At 38.6% G+C, this 25,026-nt stretch overlaps 1 protein-coding gene across 1 annotated transcript in view; it reads right to left on the reverse strand.

The window, feature by feature from the left end:
* The window catches only part of TYR (tyrosinase), a 122,383-nt gene extending 100,152 nt beyond the window's left edge, over window positions 1-22,231 (reverse strand). Inside the window, exons 1-2 of the mRNA XM_004708892.2 lie at window positions 21,413-22,231; window positions 5,758-5,974 (exon numbers count right to left, since the gene is read on the reverse strand). Coding sequence (XP_004708949.1) covers window positions 5,758-5,974; window positions 21,413-22,231 — 1,036 coding nt within the window. The remainder of the gene's footprint in view (window positions 1-5,757; window positions 5,975-21,412) is intronic.
* Window positions 22,232-25,026: the final 2,795 nt, after the last annotated feature.

Here is a 25,026-nt window from a genome sequence, read left to right on the forward strand (position 1 = left end):
ATGGTGCATTGTAATAGGTGGGTCCTAAACCTAATCCTTTTGAGTGGTGTTTTACAGAAGGGAGGAAAGATGGAAAGATAGAGGGAAAAGGCAACATGTTAGAATCTATGTTTAATTCAAGGAACACCAAGATATGCCTGGGCTTTCCAGAAGCTAAAGAAGGAAAGGAGTGAGTGTATTCTAGAGCAGACAGAGCACAGTGCTGTTTTATACACCTCCTTTGGATTCCTTGCTTGTGAAACTGAGACAGTAACGTCCTATTATTTGCAGTCACCTACTTATGTTAATGTTGTAATGAAAGTACTACATAACTAGAACACTGAAAATTCACAATGTTTACACCAATATATACAGAGAAGGAGAATAGTGGAAAGAAAAAAGGTCAATGACTCATTTAAACATATATAAATATATTGGGCTCACATTCCATTATTTTTAATAGAGACAACCCTGGCTACATTATTATTATGCGTGTTACTAAAAGTTTATTGAGTATTAAGGGGAAGAAAAAATCCAAAAATTATAAATATTCTATTTTTAAATTCTTTCTGGGAAAAGAAATATGAAAATGTGAGTTTTTGCTTCCCAGATGTCTCAGCAATATTACTAGGTCCAAAGAAATGTGTCTTTTTAAGAATTAAAATGACCCTAATATTCAAACAGTCATCATTTCCAGCAGTTAATTACCACAGTCTAACTAGAGTTTGACAGCCAGCTCAGGTGAATGCATTCTAATCCTACCACACTTCTACTTTTGGAGACAGAATACTGACTGAATTTAGCAGGCTTTTGCGGTAATAGAAATTATATTTGATTTGTTTTTCCAAACCTATCACACAATATTAATTCTTAATTGAGAGAAGTATCTATCCTAATGATATTTAAATGAATTACAGAATAATTACCCACAAGACCTTAATCAACAATAAAAACTATCTTATTTCTGAGTTTTATAAAGGTATTATCTTTTCCTGATGACAAAGGAACATTCAAAGCAAACCCCAAATGTCTCCAGAAATGTTTTCCTGGTGTGGAGAATCTTCTCAGGCCTCTCCACCGCTATTTGAATCAGAAAACACTGATAACTCAGGTTTCCATAGCTCTCAGGAGTGGTAAAGAGGGTGTATAGAAGAGGGCTGTGTCTTCTGATCTTCAGAAAGACATTATCACATTTAAACCACCTCCTTGCTATTGATATTTATATAGAAAATTTCAACAGAATTTAGATTTTGAGTCTGTTTTAATGAATCTGATAATTTCTGGAAAGCCTTAAAAATCCATTTGTCAGGTTAGATGATAAGAAACTAGAATTTCCTTTGAGACCTTGTCATGGCTAGGTGGCTTTTCTATTTGAATACTCAAATATGCACTGTTCATTGAAAGCATCTATACCAAATTTTACAATGTTTAGTATCTTTTATCCAAGCCACTCAAAGATCTCATTTAACCCGCTCTAGTCTGCTCCTCCTCAAATCCTAGCAAAGGAAGTGGTGAAGTGGTTCGCAGTAACAGCTACAAAGAAAGCAGTGAGTGCAAAGGTAAATTAGATTTGCTGCGAGGACAAATAGGTCCATTGGAGGAGTTTCAGAATAATTCTCAAGTTCTTCTCACTTTTGTGCCTCATTCAGTCAATCACCAGGTGCTACTACTTTTATACTCTAGGCGTCTCCTCTTCATCCTTAGCTCAAGATCATTGCCATTGAATCCATTCGGACTCAAGGCGACTCTATATCGGACTTCTGAGGCTGCAAATCCTTCAGGGGCAGACAGGCTCATCTTCTCCCGAGGAGTGGATGGTAGATTTGAACTGCTGACTTTGGAGTTAGCACCTCAATGCACAGAGCTGTATAAATGACTCTAGTTTTCTTTAACATATTGATTTGTAGGTCAGTCTATGGAACCTGAGCGTCTATTATCATCTGGTGCTGAGCTCAGGGATGGAAACGCACCAGTAAATGGGAGTTGTTTCTCTTTCCTGTACCTTTTTGCTTTTGGGGTCCCAGAATCTTCACATTGTCTCCTCACGTGAGAGAATTCCCCTTTAAATATCTTTAAATTTCTGGAAACTAACTCCAGAATTTTTTTTACCCTATTCTTCCTTTTTATATTTCCACTAAGCATTACTAATCATGATGTTTTTGCTAAAGAACCTCTATTTAGTTTCTAAGTTGTCAGAGAAATTGATCATTGAAAACTGAATTGATAGTAATTACTCCTCGCTTCATATAACAATGTTGTTGCTAGATGCTGTGGAGTAGGTATCAAGTCATAGCGGTCTTGGGTACACTGCCCAGGTCTTCATCACACTCATAATCATGATTATATTTGAGGCAATTTATGAATTAAAAATTCATAAATTATTCTCTTTTTTCCTAACAGAAAGAAATAGGCTTAGTGCTTTCTATATAATCAATACACTAATCCTATAGTTGCTATCGTTATCTTCATTTTATAGAAGGTGGAACAAAGACACAGAGCCATTAAAGAGTTGTTCTTGGCAACATATCTAGAAAGTGATGGTGCTCGGATGCAAACGTCGGTGATTTGATACAGAGGCCACTGCCTTTGTCTACTGGACTAAACTGCCAGCACTCTCAGGGAGCATCTCACAACGCATTACACACTCCCACACACTCCTGACAGTAAAACAGGACACCAAGTCTAGTCGGAGATTTGTACAAAGAAAGAGATTGTTGTTTAAATTTAACCACCCTTAGGAATTAGAAATGAATTTGCCTTTTTGGTGGGTGGGGTGGGGGTGGGGGGTTGGACTAAAAACCAAACCCAAACTCCCTGCCTCTGAGTTGAACATGACTTCTAGCGACCTTATAGGATGAAGTTTAATGATCCCATAGGGTTTCCAAGGCTGTGTAAAACTTTATAGAACCAGGGTTCTTCATCTTTCTCCCATAAAGTGATTTTTTAACTTATTTTAATTTTAAAAATAGGTTTATTTACATATGATCTATACATCTTACAATTTAATAGTTAAATCATATTAAAAAGATTTGTGCAATCATTAACACATCAGTTTATAATATTTTCTTCTTTCTTGTGCTCTTTCCCTCCAATTTTCCCTGCCACACCCATTAAAAAAATACAGCTCTAACACACTTACTTTCTCTATAGATTGACCAACCCTGGATTTTATGTACAGAAAAATTGGTCAACCCCGTCACTCCCCCAAAAACAACAAAAACAAAATAACAAAACAAAACGGGGAAAAACCTCAATTGAAAAGAAAGCACACAATATTAAGAACTAGAGAAACTTTCAAATGGGTCCAAAAATGAGATCAAATGATAAATTGTTAAATGTTAACCTAACCACATCTGCAAGAATATACTTTCCAATGCAATTTGATAGGAAAACTATTCACATCCCTGGTCTATAGCCAGAGGGGATTCAACTAAAGCTTAATCCTTGTGGGGACCCTGGAATTGGATTTGGGGCTTCCACTGTCATCCAAGAACAACGGCAAACGAGTTGTTCCAAATTTGTGCTCCAGTACTGTTCCCTCCTCCAGTTTTAGAGTTTATTATTTATAATCCTAGAATCACATAGGCTGGTGTACTTCTTCGGAGTGAACTTAGATGGCATCTCATGGAAATGGCTGTTTGTTTTAAGACAAGTCAGGAAGACCCCAGAGGCTATTCTTTTTACTAACTGGGGACCATCTGCTTCCTTCAGTGGCTGGTGCTTTTGACCTTCCAACATCCTGTTTAGCAGCTCTGTGCCTGAACCACTCAATGGCCTGCTTAGAACATTTTACAAGGCTTCTTTTGCTTTACTTTATTTGGGAACATGAGGTCCCTTTACACAACTCATAGATCGCATATCTGTAGTCTTTATTTCAGCATTGGAATCTAAGAGGAAAGCTGAGATTACATAAATGACTTGAGTAGACAAAAGCCTAATAGTTCTTCCATTGCGACACTTACTGTGAGATTTCATTCCATAGGAAGTACGTTACCCAAGGTCCAAAATAAAAAGAGAAGCACTAACTTTAAGGTTTAAAAGAGGACAAATTCACTTTCCCATGCATTTATGGACATAGCAGACTAGAACAAGAATAGCTGTCTTCTCTTCATGTTTCTCCTGTCCTGCTCTGTACTTGAGTAGTACCGATAGGCTCGGCGACTCACATGCATACTGTAGCACAAGTCATTTTACTTAAGAGATTCAGAACCGCCCCCAAACCCCTAACTAAATGAAGTTCGCCCAATGCATTCTCATGGAATTTTTATAATTTGCTACATTGCTTAAAGGCAGACAGGTTGGGTGTGGATGTCACTTAGAAGGGACAGATGAGAGTCTTCTCTCACATTATGTGTTCGTGATTAAAAGCTAGGCCTGTTATCTCGTTAGTCAACAAAAACATTGGGAGACTGGCCTAAGACTGAAGGAAACTTACTGATGTTGGCTTGCTCATAGTCAAAAAATTGTTTTCCATGGTTACCCTGAGATCTGAGTTACTGCAAAATATCTATATGTGATTCCTCAAAGTGTAAATTCCAAAGTAAAAGGTATATTGTCTCTAGGTATTCTGATCTCAAACTGCATGCCACGAACAGAGCCTGAGTTGCTGTTGTCACCTTCTAATACACACCTATTTCTTCCTCTAATTTGGAGTTGTGACAATGCCCCATCCAGGTGAGACAGTAAATAAAATGGAAATAAGAAAATCATTCGGGTTGAACCTAAAGCCTATCTGCACAGACAAATTACTTTAAAAAGAACTTCCTCGATAACTCACGAGTATACTCAGAGAGTAAGTAACTGATTAACTCCCTAAAAGATGTTTCTTTTAGGAACAAATACTGATAAGCCCTCTAGAGAAGTCATCCTTCAAAAACAGCTGGCCAGAATCTCACTAGCAATGTGCCCGGTAGAGAGCCCTTGCTTACCAAATACCCTGGAATGATGGAATTCATGAATCCAAGGATTCAAAATTTGTGAGAATGACATAATTTGATGTCACTAGGACTCACTTCAAAATTGAGCAGCCTGGGACTGCATGGGTGCCACGCCAAGAGCTAGCCCCAAACCTTATAAATAAGGCATAACAGCTTATGAATATATATCGCCCCAGGTACTTTCTGAATAGGTATAATTTCTTTATTCTCACCTTTCCTCTAAGAATTCCCTTCTCACCTCTCTTGGAGAGGCTGTCTCCTCTTTTGAGAAGCAGTTGTATCTCCTAGCTATCAAAAGAAGTTTACCCATATGTACCTTGTAGACACTAAGGTTTCTGTCTATTCTTCCTAAGGACAAGCAAGGGCCTTTTGAGTCTGCATGGGCTTGAGAAGGGGCGTGCCGTGCTCTGTAATACAGTGTCTGCAATAATGGGCATCTTTCCAGTGATCTAAACGTGTGCCAGCTATCTGTCTTTCAATATAATTTCTTACTGAAAAGAACCGTTGCTCTGAAGAGACGCACTGGTTCCAGGCCTGGATCATGTAGGCCTAAGATGAATTATACCAAAAAAGAAAGGAAGTACGAACATGATAAGGACATGAAACAGTGACACAACAGCTAATCCAATTTACTGAAAAATTATTGAAGTTTTGAATTGTGGTGTGTTGCCCACACTCTCGTGAGGAGTAGTAATTTGATTATCTATTCATCTTTACATCATCCTATCCATACTTCACGTCCATTTTAAATGAGATAATTCTGAATTATCAAATGTCACTGAGCACAGGATTAGAGATTTTAACATAGTTTCCTAAAGTGAAAATGAAAGAAAAGGATTACCTTCCAGTATGTTCCGGAAGCTGAAATTGGCAGCTTTATCCATGGAGCCCGAGTCATAGTTTTTAAAATTCAGGCACAATTCCACATCAGCTGAGGAGGGCAGCCTTGGGGTCCTGGCTTTGTCATGGTTCCCCGGATTGCGCAGTAATGGCCCCTCCGAGCTTCCGTTGCATAACATTTGCAGGCTGTTGTACTCCTCTATCCGGCTGCAGATGATCTGCACAAAACACCTTCATGTTAGAGAACTTCTCACCACCATTCACTTAAGGGCAATGGCAGAGAGACTGAAATTCTTGAATCCCGTCTTTCATTTCCAATTGCCATAATTAATCAATGAGAGAGTAATATTTTTAAGTAAATCATCAAAGGAGGCAACTTTCTGAGAATATGGGGTGGGATACATTGTGAAAATTAAAACTTATTTTTCTGTTTGGTATATAAGCTCTTAGAAAAATTGCTTATGTTCCCTAGGCCTCAGATGACCAAATGATGACAATAATAAATTCTATAACTGCAGCAAACAATTCAAAAGAAAACTAAACTAACAGATATTTGTTGAGTTTTATTATATTTTAAGTACTGTGCTGGGTGCTGAGTCTTAGGAGGAAAATAATAGATGTTCCTTTTTTTAATATTGGAAGGCCATAGCACGTGGCATGACTAATCATAAACACTCAGCTTTCAGCAATTGTGTTATCACTGAACTTACGTACTGCCAAGAAGTCCCAATGGCATAAGAGTTAGGGATTGGGCTGCTAAAAAGAGGTCGGCAGATCACACCAATCAGCGTGAGAGGAGTCCGTTAATATGGTCCTTCGAGCCAGAATTCATTCTGTGATATATTTGAAATTCTAGACTTCTCTATTACAGGATGAAGGTGAAGTTAATTCCCGACTTTAATAAAAGGTGTAAACCACGCCACATAGCACCCCGGCCACACACACACCCCCCTTTAGAATCATACTTTAGACCACTTTACCAGAGGAAGTGACTTAATAAAACCATCCTTCATTTTCCTTCTGAGTATGATTAGCAAAAAGACAAAAACAACACATTCATTACCGTCCTTCCGCAGTGTCAGAGCTATCTCGGGCACGGAGAGAACTCTCAAGACCACTGGAAGAGCACATCCAACATCTATCTATCTAATGTGGTGGAGGCTGCCGTGGCCAGATGCGCCAGAGGCCATGGTCAGGGGAGTAGCAGCAGCAAGACTGTGGGGTGCCTGCGCCTCATCCTGCACAACATTGCGAGACAGCTAGAAGTCAGCAGGCTTCCTGGTCCACCGAAGCAGATGCCCAGAGGTCACAGGTCTGAGAGGCTGAAGTCCTGCTAGAGATTTGGCTGGTGCCTGTGGACCTATAACTATCCCCTCCAGGCATCCCCAACTATGGCCCGTGGGCCACATGTGGCCTGCTGAGGACATTTATCCGGCCCGCTGGGTGTTTTTGCCCCATTTGTTTTTTTACTTCAAAATAAGATATGTGCAGTGTGCATAGGAATTTGTTCATAGATTTTTAAAAAACTATAGTCTGGCCCTCCAATGGATCTGAGGGACAGTGAACTGGCCCCCTGTTTAAAACGTTTGAGGGCCTCTGCTTACTATTGCTGATCCTGACTTGTGGTTACCAATTAACTACTCTAATAAACCCACTAATCATGAGTATTGTCTGTAAGTTCGGTGCAGCCATTGCAATGAATCCCAGCACAGATGTGGAGGGATGGGTGGTGTCAGAATAAGTAAAGCATGGACCAGGGAGGCCAGTCTGACCCCCATCTCATGGCAAGAGGGCAGCCAGAGAAGGTCGGATACGTCCACCTCCATGCTGCTTAGCACAGGGTGCTCTGTGGCAGAAACATGAAGCTGTCTGCTTTGTAAAATTTAAAGTATCTGAAACTCAAAGTAGCAGTTCTACTTTTTCCTATAAGGTCACCATTATCTAGGATAAAATTCGATGGCAACAAGTTTAGTTTTCCAATTTTATGATACTAAAGGTGACCTGCTTTGTGAATTATTTCCCTTTGTGTTTTCTTATGAAATATTAAATTAATAGTGATTACCCTTTTTGAGTTGCATTAGCCAATAAGATTTTCAGACAACCATTTAGCTGGAACTGATATGACTCTCAGCAGAATCACAACATTTAAATGACAAATACTCATGATTTTATAATAAGAATTTTATTTAAATATGTTATTGTCACACAGTATTTCCTACTCCATTTGCAAATGAGGGAACTGAAGCTCAGAGAAAGTAAGAAACCTCTCATTGTTCTATGTCAAGAGAACAACCGAGTTCAGACTGCAACCCAAATCTTCTAGCCCATTTCATATATTTATCTAGGCTAGCAATACCCATATTAAAGTTGTTTAAGTATTTCCTAGGTTAATATTGAGAAGGTGATTTTAGTCTGTTATGTAGTTTGTAGTTGATTCTAAATATGACATGCCTTTGATTTAACACAAAATATGAGGGGCCTCAAAAAGGTCATGGAAGATTTCCATTCTCTTTTAATTCTCTCTTCCTTGAATTTTTATGTCCTCTCAGGTGGTTATAGCTTAGCTAAATTAATTAAAAGCAGATGGAAATGACATTAAACATTTTGGGGGGCAAAATTTAGAGCAAGTTATAGCTACTGATATTAAGTAAACACTTATTCATTGGCAATCGCTGGAATGCCTAATTTAGTAACAAGTCCAGACAGGACCCTGCGCTTTCTGTTTCCGTGGAAGTCATGTCCGTTCTGCCCCTGGGGTGCATAGATTTTCACTCTAAGGAGACACCAGTGAAAATCAATATGAGACACGCCAGATGAATGAGACACAGTTCTGACTCTCTTGTAGCTATCAAATGGGTCCTGACAACTGAAGTGTGGGTTTTGTAACCATTGTGTAATAATCTGCTTCTGTAAAGAACCAAGAAAATCCTGGGGGCGGGGGCTGGGGGGGTGATACTGTATCATATGGGGTCACTATGAGGCTAACTTGACTTTCAGCACCGAACAACAACAATGCAATTGTGTAAAAGAACCTGAATGCCGAACCTGACTATTGCCCAGATCAACTTTGGAAACAAAGAAAAAGAGGAGCGAATGAAAATGAAGGATAGCTTTGAAGGAAGGATTGTTACTAATTACTAGCCATTTTAATAGAGAAGGCATGTTGGTTCATCTCACCAGTGACCAGCCATAAGAAAAGTAGTTATTTTCTAGTCATAAAAATCACTAATAATAAAATATAACTATTTTCTAGTTATAGAAAGAACTGGCTAAACTGCAGCCAAAGTATACATCAATTTACAAATATCTATAAGTGATCCCTCAATGTCCGGTCCAATATGGCACCCTCTGTCCTCTATGACCTTATATTGAACACTTTTTCTTTGCTCCTCTACTAATGCTTTGCCTGTTTCCACTCAGATTTATGCTTTAGGGAACAAAATTTTAGGGATTAAACCATTGGCTCTGTAGATCATCTCTTTTGGGATGCTTAATGGAAACAGTGCAGCATTTTAGAGGACATAAGTCAAATGAGTTTGAACTAATTACTTCCCTAGTTACATGCTACCCGCATTGGCTGTGTCTCCCAACTAAATCTTCTTTACTCAGCATCCCTTTCCAAAATCCAGGAACCAGTCCCTCCCCTGACCACTTCAGGATGAGGAATAGAAAGTACTGATGCCAGCCTCAAGAGGGTGAAATATCTTTTTCTGGATTGTATGAACTCTAATTGCATTTTGTTAATAAATTCTTCTAAGGTAGCCTGAGGTCCCTGGGTGGAATGACTACTGCCTTGTAGGCTGGCGGTTTGAATCTGTCCAGTAAGACAACGAGAGAAAAGCCTGGCAGTCTGTTTCTGTAGCGATTACAGCAGACAGCCTACGGAGCAGTGCTACTCTGTAGCACTCGGAATATCCCAAAATGATAACATGACCTATTTTGAGTGTGTGATTAACTTCCTGCCCAATCTTGACTGTCGCTAGTCTCTTACTTCCCTTTCTCACTCCCTCCTGCCACAGGCTCTTTGCTCTCACGGGACATGACTGTGCGCTATTTTATTCTGCTTATTCCCTGGGGCTAAGTAAACTATCTTCAGAGGAAAGAACACTGGTGAATCCACTTAAAAATTGATTCAAAAGGATCTGAGTCTGCATGCAAAGATTTATGGATCCTTCAAATTATTTTGCCCCTAGTTTTATTTATATATAGGCAGAAGAGCAATTTCTGGTAAAAATATATGACTGGGTAAAGCTAACAGAGCTCTTTTAATTAGTGATTAGAACCATAACATAATAATCTAATTGTCAGCGGTTCCGAAAAAAGTTCTCCCATTTCATAAATTTATTCATTGAGTTAATGACTTTTACAAGTTAAATGCTGCACCTTAAATCATCGGTATCACAAACTCAATGAAAAGGAGTAGTTATTGAGACATTGAGGCGTAAATCCCCAGCCAAAAGATGAAGTACAGGCAGTCTCATGCTAACATCACAACTGGTCAGTCACAGGCTTCCCGAGGGGCCTGTGCTCACTGAGTGGGTCGTGCTGCCTTGTTAAGTCTGTTCCACTTCCATAGGTAAATGAAGGGTTGCTTTCACCCTCCTCACAACATGGCAGTCTCCATGAATACAATTACATGTTGCTATTTGTGTTGATTTCTTTACTCTCAGAACTAGAAGAGTAGCTAGGACTATAAAGTTTCAATGAATATTTATGAGATGAATGATAAAATTTCATTAATTTAATAATACAATTTTGTTATCAATTTGTTAACAAATGAACCAGTAAATCTTCCATTGGAAATGTGTTAAAATGAATTTGTATTAGTTCTGTGGTTGGTTTGTATCAATTTCTGCCTTGGACTATACTTCCAAAGATGTGTCATTTTTCTTAAACCTTTAGTGAGTTCATACTTGATCCTAGCTCATGAAAATGGTATCTCTGGGTTCATTTTGTTTTTCATATTGAATTTTACACAACCACACTGTGGACGTATATGATCTTATCTCTAATTTAATGATGAGACAACTGAGCCAGAGTATAGAAGAGTAGCAGAGAAAGCTAGCAAGTTCAGTCGCCCTATGTCAGGATTAAGAATTGTGTGGACACACAATGGAGTGGTCATTTAAAAGTGTACAGGCTTTCTGGTCAACTCTTTTTCATCACAGTTGAAAATTATCAAAATTATCTTATACATGCTTTGTCCTAGTGAGTCTGGATCTATAGCAACATATTGCTAGAGCAAATTAAGTGTTAAAGCAAAATAAATAATCAAGTAGAAGGAACAAAAAACAGGCCAGGATCAGTTGAGGCCCATCTAGGATATAATAATCTAATCTAATATAATCAGCTCCATGATGGGTTTTCTTTGTGAACAGCCAAGCAGTTGTGGGAAGATTAGGGTGGAACGCCACCCACTTTATCAGACCATAGCCTTTCCTGGAGGGTGTGGCTTTAATAGGAAGGTGTGGCCCACTCCTATTTAAGATGATTCTGTGGGAAAGTTTCTCTCTTCTTGCTGGTCTGGATCCTGCATCTGGCTCAGCAACCTGCCATATTGCCTGCCAACCCTGGGGACCATCAAATTTATTACCTGATCTGCCGATTGTGGACTCATCGACTAGCCATGGTCTTCCTGCTTTGTCCTCCTGCTTCCTGGTTCATCAGCCCCAGCAGCCAGGCAAGACAGCAAACGCCTCCAGTTTAACATTAGACCCACAGACTTGAACTGGACTGAATTTACCAGTTTCTACAACTCAGCGAGTTCCTTGATAGAAATTATATATATAATACACACACATCTATATGATAGAAATTATTATATATGTCATAAATCACAACAGATATACTTATATCACTTAATATATATCACTAATTTTTGCTTCTCTAGAGAACAAAGCCTAATACACCATGCACCCTAAATATGGCTGCCATTTTGTTATAAATATTGAAGCATTTAATGATGGAAAAGCATTGGCTTCTAGATTCAAATAGACCTGGGCTCTAATTGTGGTTTAGTTACTTACTGGCAATGTGACAATGGGCAAGTCATTTAGACTGACTATAACTCAATGGACATACCTACAATATTAAATTATTTATCTCTACTGTATTGCAAAATATTTTATCAGTTTTTAGTTTCCCTCATATCTCATGACATTCCCAATTTATTTTTTTATGAGGAAATTTATAATTAGAATGGCACGTGACTATTCCAAGGATGTATAATTTTTAGAGTTAGAGTCAAAAGTTAAAATATGGGCTCCTGATTCTAACGCTCTCTCTACCACAGTTATTACTAGCTGTAAGTGTATAAGGAATAGTTGAATAAAAGTAAACTAACTTTTGTGTTAACATTGAATGTGATGTATTCAATTCCTTCAAACACCTATTAACTAGACACCATCGTGGGTATAGGGACAGAATAATTTTCTTTCTGTTTAAATAATAAACTATCTCAGAATATTTTCAAAAGATCCTGCAGCAATCTGAATTAAACCAGAAAGGTTTGAATGGAATTATTTTTGCTGAAATGTCAACTTCCAAGTGACTAAATGTCAGATGGCTGAAGGTATGAGTTACAAGAAGAGAATCTACCCAGGTTCCAGGACTAATTCAAAAAGCTGAAGCCCAAATCATTGGTTTTCTATGCTGTGTGGCAGAGGAATTACCACTGTGGTTATGAGCATGGGTTTTCAGTCAGAAATTCCTAAGATCTAACACTCACTCTTTAACTTTGAAGTGCTTCAAAGGGTTCATGGAAAATTCCATTAGCTTGTAATTCTGTTTTCCCGCAAACTTTTTGAAACCTCCTGCTATATGATTTTGAATAAGCTATGGAAACTCTCTAAGTAGCCCACGTTTTACATCTGTAAGTGAGGATGATAGAAAATGTTAAAATAAACAGTCAACAACTTAACATATGAAAAGTATGTAGTATATAGTGTGAGGTAGACGGTAGTATTTAATTATAATTATCATCCATGTTAAGGTGTTTACATGGCACAAACAGTCTGTGTTCAACGACTAACTTAAGAGGTGAGGGTTCAGACCCACTCACAAGAGTCATGGAAGTAAAGCCTTGCAATGGAGTTCTCTGAAGCACACAGCCCAGAAAACCCAATGGGGACTTTCTCCTCTGCAACAGAGGAGGTCACCGAGCATCCTTTGTAGCTCCACAGCAGCGAGCAACAATTACAAATATTATTTGATGTAAAATCTTTGGGCAGGTCATCAAATCATGTTAACTCTGGCTTGATAATATTAGTAGCAGAGTCATTATTGTATAAAAGCATTATATGTAATTTTATAAATATAATAATTAAAACATGGAATTAAGAAAATGGAAAAATATTAGTTACTAAACCTGTACTAGTCATTTTACCATAATATATTTAATTGAATACTTTCATGATAGTCCTTTGAGATTTACTATTCCAATTTTAGGAACAGAGTGGTCTCAGGATAAGTAACTTGCCAAGAGTCTTATTTTATTATTTTGGTTATCTATACATACACACATATGTATATATACATATATTTAATTTCCATACATATAATTCAGTTGATACACTCGACAAGTTGTGCAAACAGTTTTGCTTTCCTTTTCCTAATCCTTCTACCACCATTATCAAGAACTCATTGTCTCTCTCTCTCTTTTTAATCATTTTGTTAGGGGCTCATACAACTATCACAATCCATACATACATCAGTTGTGTAAAGCACATTTCATTGTCTCTTATACAAAAGCTTTCTCTTTTCTTTCCTTCCCGTCTCTGGTAAAAAAAATTAATGTCCTTGATATTTATGGATTTGGTTATTTCGTGAGTGAAATTCTGCAGTATTTATTCCTTTGTGATGGAATTATTTCACTCAGCATGGTGTCTTTAAGTTTCATGTACATAACATTTAGATTTTTCTCAATGGCTGAGTAGTATTCCATTATTTTTATTTATTTGTTTATTTATTTATTTTTAAGATCTTTTTATTGGGGGCTTTTACAACTCTCATAACAATCCATACATCAATTGTATCAAGCATATTCCATCATTTTTAACACCATATTTTGCTTACCCATTCCTCTGTTGCCATACATTTTGGCTATTTTCACCTTTGGGCTATTGTGGAAAGGGCTGCAATTAACTTTGGTGTGCAGTGTTTTCTGTTTGTGCTACTGCTCGTCATGCCTCTGGATCTCTCTCTGCTACTGGGATTGCTGGATCATATGGCCCTTCCATGTTCCTCTCTTTGAGGAACTGCCCAACTCTATTCCATCATGGTTATACTACTTTAAATGCCCAGTAGCAAGGGATGCAGTCTCAGATTTTTCCATATCATTTTATACTTTGTTTTCCTTTATTAAAAATGGACAGTCCAATAAAAATGACATTACATCTTATTGAAGTCCATTATTAGTACAAATTATTGGCTCTTATCCACTGTAAATGAAAGTTGGCAATTTGAAGCCATTCAGTGGCATAGTGGAAGAAAGGCCTGATTAGATGCATCCAGAAAAATGGTGGGCATGGAACTCTGCAGAACACAGAGTGTGGGTCACAAAGGTAGTTTGGGGGGGGGTGCTTTTTGTTTCCTTTCTTTCTTTCTTGTGGTACCTTGTAGTTTTGTGTTACAGCATCCTAATGGCTAATGGTTTGGTGCATCTTTTCAAGTGCTTTTTTGTCCATTTGAATAACCTCGTTGGTAAAATGTCTTTCCAAGTCTTTTGTCCATTTTGTTGTTGTTGTTTCATTTGGCTGGTTGTCTTTTTGTTATTACATTTCCTTAAGTCTGGTGCTAAGTAAGTGATTTAAAACATCATTATTTCTATTAATAATTCTGTTTTCCATTCCATTTAATTCTTCCATCATTATAGTTAGAAAATCAAAAAGGAAAAACATAAGCCAGGAAATTTGGAAGACAGCTACTTGGCCAAGTGACTGGAAGAAATTTATATTTGTAACCATTCCAAAGAAAAGTAAACCAAAATTGCTTAATTTATAGAATATAGCCATTAGTACCACATGCAAGTAAAATTTTGCTGGAGATCATTCAACAATGGTTGCAGCTATGCATTGACAAGGAGCTGTTAGAGCTTCACACGTTTTTAGAAAAGGGTATGGGACATCATTGTTGATGTCAGCTCAAAGCAGAGAATACAAGACAGATGTTTACTTGTGTTTTTTGGACTATGATAAGACCTTAAACTGTGTGGATGATAACAAACTATGAATCACCTTGAGAAGAATGGGAATTCCAGAACATTTCATTGTGCTCATAGGAAACTTATACATGGATCAAGAGACAGTTGTGCGAACAGAACAAGGGTATATTACATGGTTTAAAATCAGAAAAGGTGTAAGTCAGGGATGTATCCTCTCACCATAGTTATTCATCTGTATGCTGAGAAAATCATCAGAGAAACCAGATTATATGAAGAAGAATATGGTATCGGGATTGGAGCAAGGTTTATTAACAGACTGTGATATGCAGATGACACACCTTACTTGCTGAAAGTGAGGAGGACTTGAAGCACTTACTGATGAAGTTCAAGGGATTGCAGCTTTCAGTATGGATTATAACACAATTGAAAGAAGACCAAACTCCTCACAACTGGACTAGCAGGTAGCATCATGATAAATGAAGAGAATATTGAAGTTGTGAAGAATTTTGTCTTGCTTAGATCCATGCACATGGAGGGACCAGTCAAGAGATCCAACAGCACATTGCATTGGGTAAATCTGCTGCAGAAGACCTCTCTAAAGTGCAGAAAGGCAAGGAGGTTACTTTGAGGACTGTGGTGCACTAGACCAAGCCACAGTGTTGGCTTGCCTTCTATGCATGTCAAAGTTGAATATTGAATAAGGAAGACGACTAAACCTCTTTATCAATGCATTTGAAATATGGCATTGGCGAAGCATATTGAAAATACCATGGAATGCCCAAAGGAAAAAATCAAACACCCAAATTTGTCTTAGAAGAAGGGCAGCCAGAATACTCCTTATATGTAAGGATGGCCAAACTTCTCTCCGGTACTTTGTGCATGTTGGCAGAACAGGCCAGTCCCTGGAGAAGGACTTCACCCCGAGAAAGTCGAGGAAAGATAAAAAGAGGAAGATCTTTGACAAGATGAGTTGAGTCCGTGGCTGCACCAATGGGCACACACAGGACAATTGTGAGGATGGGACAGGACTGGAGCAGTTTTTCCTTCTGTTGTGCTTAGTGTCGTTATGAACTGGAACTGACTGGACAACAACACCAAACCACAACAACAACAACAGCAGCAGCATTATAGGAAACACAGCAGCAGCATTATAGGAAACAAACATATATCTGATCAAATTCTGTGTTTTATTGTTGTTTTCTGATAAGAAAATTGAATGTCAGAGATTCTAAATATCTTGTCCAATATGACCTGGAAATTCGCAGCGATAGAACTTTCATCTAGATCTTCTACCCAAGACTTTCTGCGTTTTCGATGACAAGTCAGAGGAAAGGAGGGAGATGGAAGGAAACAGATGCACTAATGAACTGGGTGAACCTACATTGTATTGTCTCACGTTTAAAGAAATAGCAACAAACTACCAATGATTAGAAACCTGTAGCAAAGCTTCTATTATGGCATTAGGGATTTATTTGAAGGAAAAAATTGAAAGAAAGAAAAAGTAAGCCATTTGACATTCCACAGAATCTCTTTTCTCTTTTCTTTCATAAAATAGCTGTTATTCACTGAGCTGTTGCTATGGTTACCCAAAACCCATGATCGCTGCTGAAAGGTGACGCTTTATTTTCTTCCTGCTGTTTGCTTCCATATGATGTGCGTTCACCCGATGAGTGCATTTCCCGGCCCGGTTCTTCACATTTACCATTTAGGAATATTTTGCTCTCTTTATTCTAATCCCTTATTACAATGATGTGATAATTAAATACATATGGCTAGCTTATGTACTCATTGTATAACTTTAGATGTAATTGTGCTGACACTTAAATTTGATTAACCCCTTCCAAATAAAATCAAGCTACTTAAATTTATAAAAGATACAGCTCCACTTCAAAAACTCTGGCACTAAATAAAACAATAAGCATGCAAAAATATATACACATTTAAAACCTAAGATTTCTAAAATATCTAAACATTAATCATCTGACTTTTTATACTTGCATATTATTTTATTTAATAGAAAACTCTACCAGGTATGTAGTGTTTCATGATGACTATTATTTATTATGAAACTGCTGGTAAGGGTTCTAGGTTTGTGCTCAACTTCTATCATAAAATGGAAGTTTGAGCCTCCAATTATGTAATGGATCCACCAATCAAATAATCGAATTTAAATAAATGAGGAAAAGGACTCTCAGTTATAGTAATTTCTCAGTCTTTTCTACTATATGAGTACATTCTCTTTGTATGCACACACATATACTTGTTCATACATGCCTGCATAGTACTATACAAAATGTTGTGTCTCACATTTTCATCCAGAAGCTGCTTGTACACATTATCTCTTGGCATTGGGGTCCCATGCCATAAGGAAGGTCTCAGAGAGCCAGCCAAGCAGACTTATTTTTTAATTTGTGTTATTATTAGAGCTAGCATTTCTCTAATTTGAAGTTTTATTTTTTAATTAAACATATATTTGTCAAACTTATTTCATGGATATATCATAGCCCTAGCTTCCTTGGTACAGAAAATAATTAGATGCCGTCTTCCCTTTGGGGCAGCCAGTAGAATGGTAGACAAAGATAGGCTTGAAAGCCATTAAGTGTACTGAAGAATTATTGATGTTGTGCTATAAATATGAACTTAGTATAATGAAGCCACAAAGAGAAGAGTGTTAATCAACCTGAGTATGGGCTATGACTAGTTAAGAATTGGATATAATGTTTTCATGAAAATATGAACAAAAAGGATCACAATCATATATCTGCTTATATATCAAGTACTTCTGAACTTTAAAGACATCCAAGTGACTGGGTGTCAATTTTTATGTTCATAGGACAATGGGTGTTTTATTTGATGTCTCTGAGCCTTCATGAACGGTGAGCAACATGGTTGACTGTAACATGTGCATTAGTCTGGGTTGCCTAGAGAAACAAATCCAGAGACACTCATATGTGGGTAAGAGAGAACTGTCTATCAAAGCGCAATTGTACATAAAGAAAACATCCTGGCCCAGTCCAGATCAAGTCCATAAGTCCTATATTAGCCCTTATGTCCGATATTAGTCCATAAGTTCCTCTTCAGACTCATGCCGCCATGCAATGATACCGAATGCAGGAAGAGCACAGGCCAGTGGGTGGAAGGTCATATGGAAGCAGTGGTGGTGGAAGCATCTGAGTGTTGGCCTGGGTCTCCATGTGGCGCCTCCAGCTCCAGGGCTCTGGCTTGTCAACAGGAATTTGTAGCACAGAGTGTGTACCCCTCCAGGGAGAAAGATAGGAGTTCCCAGAATCCTCAGGAGAAGGCCATGCTCACACAGGCTTTTTTGGCTATGACCTGATTGACAGGCTAGATAGACTCCACCACTTTGCTCAAGTTGATGGGAGATTGTTTCACTGCCACACATTGTGATCAGAGATAATCAGTTTTAGACCAGCTCTGCTACAAATTAACCTTGGACATTTTTTCTTACCCATCTGGTTTCTTCATTTTTATTTTATAAAAGAAGAGCATTATATTAGATAATATTAAAAATATATCAGCTCAAAGTTAGTAAATATCACCAATCTCTAAGGGTTCCATTTTATGGAATGCACACGGGCTTTCTTTCTGGCCAAGGGGCTGTGGTATGGCTACTTTGGAAATTAGTAATAGACTCTCTTCGTTTAGGAGCTCTTTGATCTCGTCTCACCTGGCCTAGTCTAATACTTGAATTGTTCAGTTCAGGTGAATGCATTCAAACAGATAATGTATCTATGTGGAACTTGTGTGTGTAAACTGGAAGTGCAGAAATACAAAAAAAAAAAATTCCTCTAACAATTAAATCAGGTATTCCCAGTTCTGACGACAGATTGCAAACACAGAAGGAGATTTTAAAAATCCAGATGTCTTCATTTCATAGCAGACTGCCAGGATTCAAATTTGTAAGAAATCAGGCCAAGACAGTCCACCCCAAGTTACATTTTTTTGTTTTCCCGGTCAGCAGTTCAAAACCACTAGCCTCTCCTAGAGAGAAAGATGGGGTTTTCTACTCCAGTGAAGGGTTACAGTCTCAGAGAGCCACAGAGGCAGTTCGTTGTGAGTCTACATCGACTTGAGGGCAGTGAGTTTGGTTGTTGTTCATCCGTTTCCTCCCCCTAAGTTTCGGATGAAATTTTAATATTGAAAACCTCTGAGTGACATGTAGGTAAACCCTGAGTCTCAGCAGCTGGGTAACAAGAGAGACTTTGTGAAGAAATAGAAACAACCAATCATAGTTGGGTTTGGCAGCCAACTCTGTTAACCATCAGCCCTTAACACCACAGATAAACAATGATTACTTGTTCATTTCCCTTTCCCTGTTTAAATTCAGGTTTTCTTGGCTTTTAGTCATTGTTTTTTATTCCACATTCTAATTTTATTTAAAAACCCTATATTACACAAGAGTTTAACTATAGAAACACGTTAAAGTTAATATTTTAATGATTTCAGTACAGTATTTACCCACTAAACACTGAACATTTACTTTAAAAAATAGTGGTATTGTTCACATAAAGAAAAAAAGTCATTCAATAAGCAATAAATGATTAGAAAATGGGTATACATATAAATCTTAGTATCACCAGGTAGCACGCACTGCATGTCATTAAAAACAAATTAGCATCTACCTTTGAAGCTTCAGTGTGGATTTTCTAACTGTTTTGGCAATTTAGATAATCCTCCAGCCTTTCTAGGTCATGTGAAGCTATATAGGTAAGCAAAGTAGTGTAGGTGACTGAAAAATCCCACATCAAAGCTTGGCAGTATTTTAAGCAGCAAGAGAGGATGGGAGAGCTACAGGAGAGTTTTGGCCTTTATAGATTAAAGCAGAAGGTCTGAGGTTTTATGGAGTAAGATTTTTTCTTCTCCCAGCACATTTTCAGCCCTTTCTTCCCCAAATAGGCTGCCTTCACCTATTAATAGCTGGCAGTAGTGACATCAGAAATGAAACAATGGCCACTTTCTGATAGGCTACGCTTGAAAGATGTGCAAACTTCAATGAGTTTTTCAGGGGTTGGGGTAGGGTGTCCACATTTCAACCCTGCAGTGTGAAATAATGATTACAGTGCAAGGTTCTCTTCTCCATGTTAAAATTTTGTATTTAGATCATTGCTAGTCAAGTGCTGCATTAGAAATCCGTGGAACACAGGGGGCATGGGGAAACATTTCTCCCACCTATATATTATATAAAATGGTAATTGCTATTTTCCTTTGGTTACTTTTTGTCCATAATCCAGAGTGGTGAATCATAATAAGAGAATTTGGGATTCTATTTCAATATAGTAGTTCCTCCAAAGTGTATAGGTATTTTATATCAAAGTTAATATTTTCTGTAGTCTAATTGAAAAAAATGAGACCAAAAAAAAAAAAGACAAACAAACTCAGTGGGTGAAAACGTGAGCAAGTAGAAGCTGAATCCCTTGGCCAACCATGTCACAGCAGTCTGTATAGACAGCCTGGGTATCTGAGATCCAAACTTATCTCTTCTACTTACTAGGTGTATGACCATGTGCAAGTTACCTAATTTCTTTATACCTTAATTTTCTATCTTTACACTGGAGAAAGGCAAGAGTATAAAACTTGATAACAAAGAAAAGAACTTATAACAGGAATTTACATATATTCATTAATGGCCCTGGTGGATAAACACAGTTGCTCACCAAAAGGCCAGTGGTTTGAATTTACTCTAATGGGGTAAAATGTGACAGTCTGCTTCAGTCATGAGTAGAGACTTACAAACTCTTTCGGACAGTTCTACTCTGTTGTACACAGTCACCATGAATCAGAATCAATTAAACAGAAATTGGTAAATGCTCACTGAATATTAATTGATTCATTATTTACATATCGGCGCCTCCCAAGGATGCTCCTATATCAGACAGAAATTAATCATATGTTTCCTAAACCTCTTTAATCATTATTGAGATATATTCAGCAATGACTTCCCTAGACTCTCCACTGCGGTTCCTCAACAATGGTAAGGAATAGGACTGGCAGTTGGTATTTTCAATTTGGATAGCATATGATTTTTCTTTTTTAAAAAAATACAGAAGCTCTGGCCCATTCCATTCATTGGCTCAATCATTTAACTGTTCACACATTCAATAATTTATTCCATTATCCATTCAACAAATACTTATGTGCATTTGTCAGCCATCATCGTAGGTGCTGGGAGGTAGAGTGAGATGCCAAACACTCTTTCCTAATTGGACCATAGAGACTTAGTAAAAGAGGGAGCTACTAGACAAATTATCACATCAATATCTATACAAATAGAATTGTAAAGTGATCTATCAGAGGTAAAATAGAAGCTACCTGAAGAATTCATCACTGAAAACTCCCCTAGGTCAGAGATAAGTGGTGGGATGGATGAAGAAAGGAGCTTTAGGAAATTCCCAAGGAGGTCATCGCTAAGGTCTCTCTCATTTCTGACACTGTACATCTACGGTTCAATCAGCCTTTGACTCCAGCTGCATCTTACCTGCCAAGAAGAGAAGAAGGATCCTGGGCTGAGTAGCTTCGGGTTTGTTGGATGGCGTCCTCCCATGTACTCATCTGTGCAAACATCACAGCCTTCCGCATCTCGCCAGTCCCAGTACGGGACAGTGAAATGCTCATCGCCTGTCAGCCTCTGGATTTCTTTTTCCCACAGCAGCAAGAAGAGTCTATGCCAAGGCAGGAAGCCTGGCGCTTCATGAGCAAAGTCAATGTCCCTCCAGACTTCAGTTCCACCGAGCAGGGTGTCTCTAGACACATAGTAATGGATCCAGACAAAGAGATCATAAATGTTGATGTCCCTGAACATGGGGGTCGATCCATTGTTCATTTGGCCATAGCTTCCGGTGGGGATAACATAGTCTGCACTGACAGTGTGCTTTCCTAATGTGAGGTAGGCAAGGAATTTGTCCTTCTCTGGGATACTCAAATCAAAAATGTTTCTTCTCACCAGCATTCGCCTCTCTGTACAGCTTGGCCCCCCTAAACCAAACCTGCAATTTCCACAGTCGAATCCCATGAAATTGCCAGAGCAGTGGCAGGTCCTATTATAAAAAACAGAGGGCCAAGACTCCCGATCATCCACCCCAACGAAGGGGAACTGGGGTCCATGGGGTGCACTGGAAATAATGACGTCCTGACAGGAACCCCTGCCTGAGAGTTGGCCACAGGGACTCCCATCCCCGCTCCACGCTGGGCAGCATTCCTTCTCCATCAGGTTCTTGGAGGAAATGCAGGCTCGAGGGAACTGGCCAGTAGAGGTGTGGAAGCTCCATAAAAAGCAGTACAGAAAGAGCAGGCACATTCTCGCTTGAGTCCTCACAAGGTCTGTCTCCACTGAAACCTCGGCCTTCTCTCCCCAGCTGCCCCTACCTGGCTGTCACATGTTTGGGCTAAGTCCATATAATGCCACTCTCACCTCCTGCACCAAACACTCACATTCTTTATCTTAAGCTTTCGTCTTCTGAAACACTCATGACTAATTTGTCTTCAGACTTGGCATTTAGCCCATCCGTGGGACAGGCCTCTTTTAAAGTGAAAAACACTATTCACCATTACTAGTTGCAATCCATGTGATTGCCTTAATAATAATAGCAGTAATAACAAGGTCTGGCTCAAGTAAACTCAGTTAATGATTCTCAAACTAATTTTGATTTGCGTTTGCAAAGGAGAATCAATGTCAGAAATGAGCTGTTCTGATTAAGAAAGGTCAGGAAATGGTACAGAAACGAAGATGAAGATAAGTTTTCTTCAGAGACCATAAGTAAGCATTTGCCAAACTCAGCTTTGCAGAAAAATATTGTTTCAAAGCACATAGTGTTTCTTCTATCTGATCACATTATCATTCGTCTGTCTTAGATAAAATGGAAGGGGAACAACTCTTTTTGATACTTTTGTATTGATTATTTTGATGAACTTGTTTATTTGCCTTTTTTCTCACACATTTTTATGATTATCTCTCAGTAGATGCCTTTGGTAGGTGAGAGCCTAGTTTATTGTGGGACTTTTAGTAATTAGCATTCAAAAAGGAAAAAAAGAGATTAATACTGTAGGCACCTTATTTCACTCATAAATGCTGAAGGATTAGTAATTTTCTTGATTTTAAATGTTATACCTACAACGTGTATTCAAAAATAATACATAATAACAACAGTAAAAAGAACCCACCAATAATAACAACAAAAATAAAGATTGCTATTCAACCAACTTCAACTCAGGGTGAACCCACGTGCTAAAGCCTGGAAGTGCTTCATAAAAGTAGAGGGGCCAGCTTTTCTTTTTCGATACCACTGGTATCACAGCCAACCTTCCGGGTGGTAGTGGTTGGCTTAGCTGGGTATACTACCCAGGGGCTCTTGTTTATTGTTTTAAAGAGTTCCTAATTTACTAATGAATAAATGAATAAATATTATAAATGAATAATCATTAATCTATGTATTACTTACATCCCTCCAGATGTAAGTATATAGTGAAATAGAGAAATGAAAATACATGGGTAAAAATAAAAGTTTACCTATTAATGCTAATTTTCACGTAAATGGGCCATCATTCAGACTTTGAGAGGGGATGGACATCTGTTTGAACTGAGGGTACTTTGCGTTTGCTTTATCTTATGAAAGGAGTTCACAGGCGTAAACCCACAGAGGGTGGACATAGATTGAAAAGACAACTGAGAATGGAGGAAACCCTCGTGGAAGAGGAAACGATTCAGGAGTGGGGACCATGTTTCGTTTGCTGCATTGGCGTACCGGATGAGCATTTGGAAAAAAACCCTCAAAGTCCAAACTGCCGTCCAGTTGACGCCGACTCACCATGACCAATAGGTCAGGGTGGACTTGCCGAGTTTCAACGACTGTAGCTGTTTTACCACAGATGGCCTTGAAAGCCAGGACATTTTGGCTAATGATTCCTTTTTGAGCTGAAGAGTAAACGATTGAGGGGAGTCAAATCAAGGTTGGTCCCCTATATCTCCCTTTCTTATGTTGATTTACTATTAAAAACTAGGTGCCTCCCTGAAATTAAGGTCCCAGGCAGGGAGAGCGAGCATCCCGACATCAACCTCCCTGTGGGTCCTCAACTCCAGGGCGGCAGGAAGGGGCATCAGTTCCCTGGGGCCTTTGGCATGTGGGCCCGATTTGCTCGGCTCCTTCCTTTCAAGTTTGTCTTCCTTAGCAGTTGTCTCCAGACTCCAAGGAGCCTTGTCACGTGGAAGGAGCAGTGTGTGGGTGAAGACCGTGAGAAGAGAGGTTTCCATGGAAATACTGCCACTGGCTGGGATCAGGAAGGTATCACATGATCGCCACAAGGACGCTTAATCTGTTTTCTTCCTTCTTGCTTTTCAAACCACAGAGAGATTAACACAGGCCTTCTTGTCTCTAGGGAGTCTTGGTTCTCTGTGACTGATCCCCACATGAGACCTTTTGTAATTCTATTCATCTACTTGAAAGGGAGGTCCAACTGAACTTCTCAGGTCCAGTTTAATTAAGAATTTTGTTTTAGACCTGATCTCTCCTCGGCCAGGAAATCATCAGGCTTCCAGGTAAAAGAACAAAGGGAAGCCACCATCTTTTTCTGAAGCGACCAGCATCTGCTCTTCTGTCTGCTTTTTGTCATTCTCAGAGCCATGTTGAAGAATGTTAACATCTACTCTGGCCTCTTATTTTCCATTTCAAAATGGATTTCCTGAAATCATTAGGCCTTTTCATTCCTCCCCCAAATAGACCACCATCTCTGTCGCTTCTAGCTCGTGTGCATAATAGTCTTGTTGCCAGTGCATGCTTTATAGATATCAAATTCACTTTATACTTGTTCTTCAGCGCACTCCAGTGTAAATACATCATGGGCTCCATCTTCTTCATTGGCCACTGGACCATTACCTTGCAAGATGTTTTCCATAAACACTGCACTAATTCGTACATGCCATTGTGAAATAATTAGCATAGAGTGCTGTCAACGATACCTGAGGTTGGGAGGGAGCTGTGGCAAGCCAAGGTGTACATTTCATGTTAATTATGTAGAAATACCAAACTTTCTCAACATATCTGTAGATGATAGGATTGGAAAGTGTTTTACTCTGTCCTGGGAGTTTATTTTATGACT

This window comes from Echinops telfairi, unplaced genomic scaffold (assembly GCF_000313985.2).
Source record: "Echinops telfairi isolate 266 unplaced genomic scaffold, ASM31398v2 ScPeMD7_1713;HRSCAF=2227, whole genome shotgun sequence".
NCBI classification, from domain to species: Eukaryota; Metazoa; Chordata; class Mammalia; order Afrosoricida; family Tenrecidae; genus Echinops; species Echinops telfairi.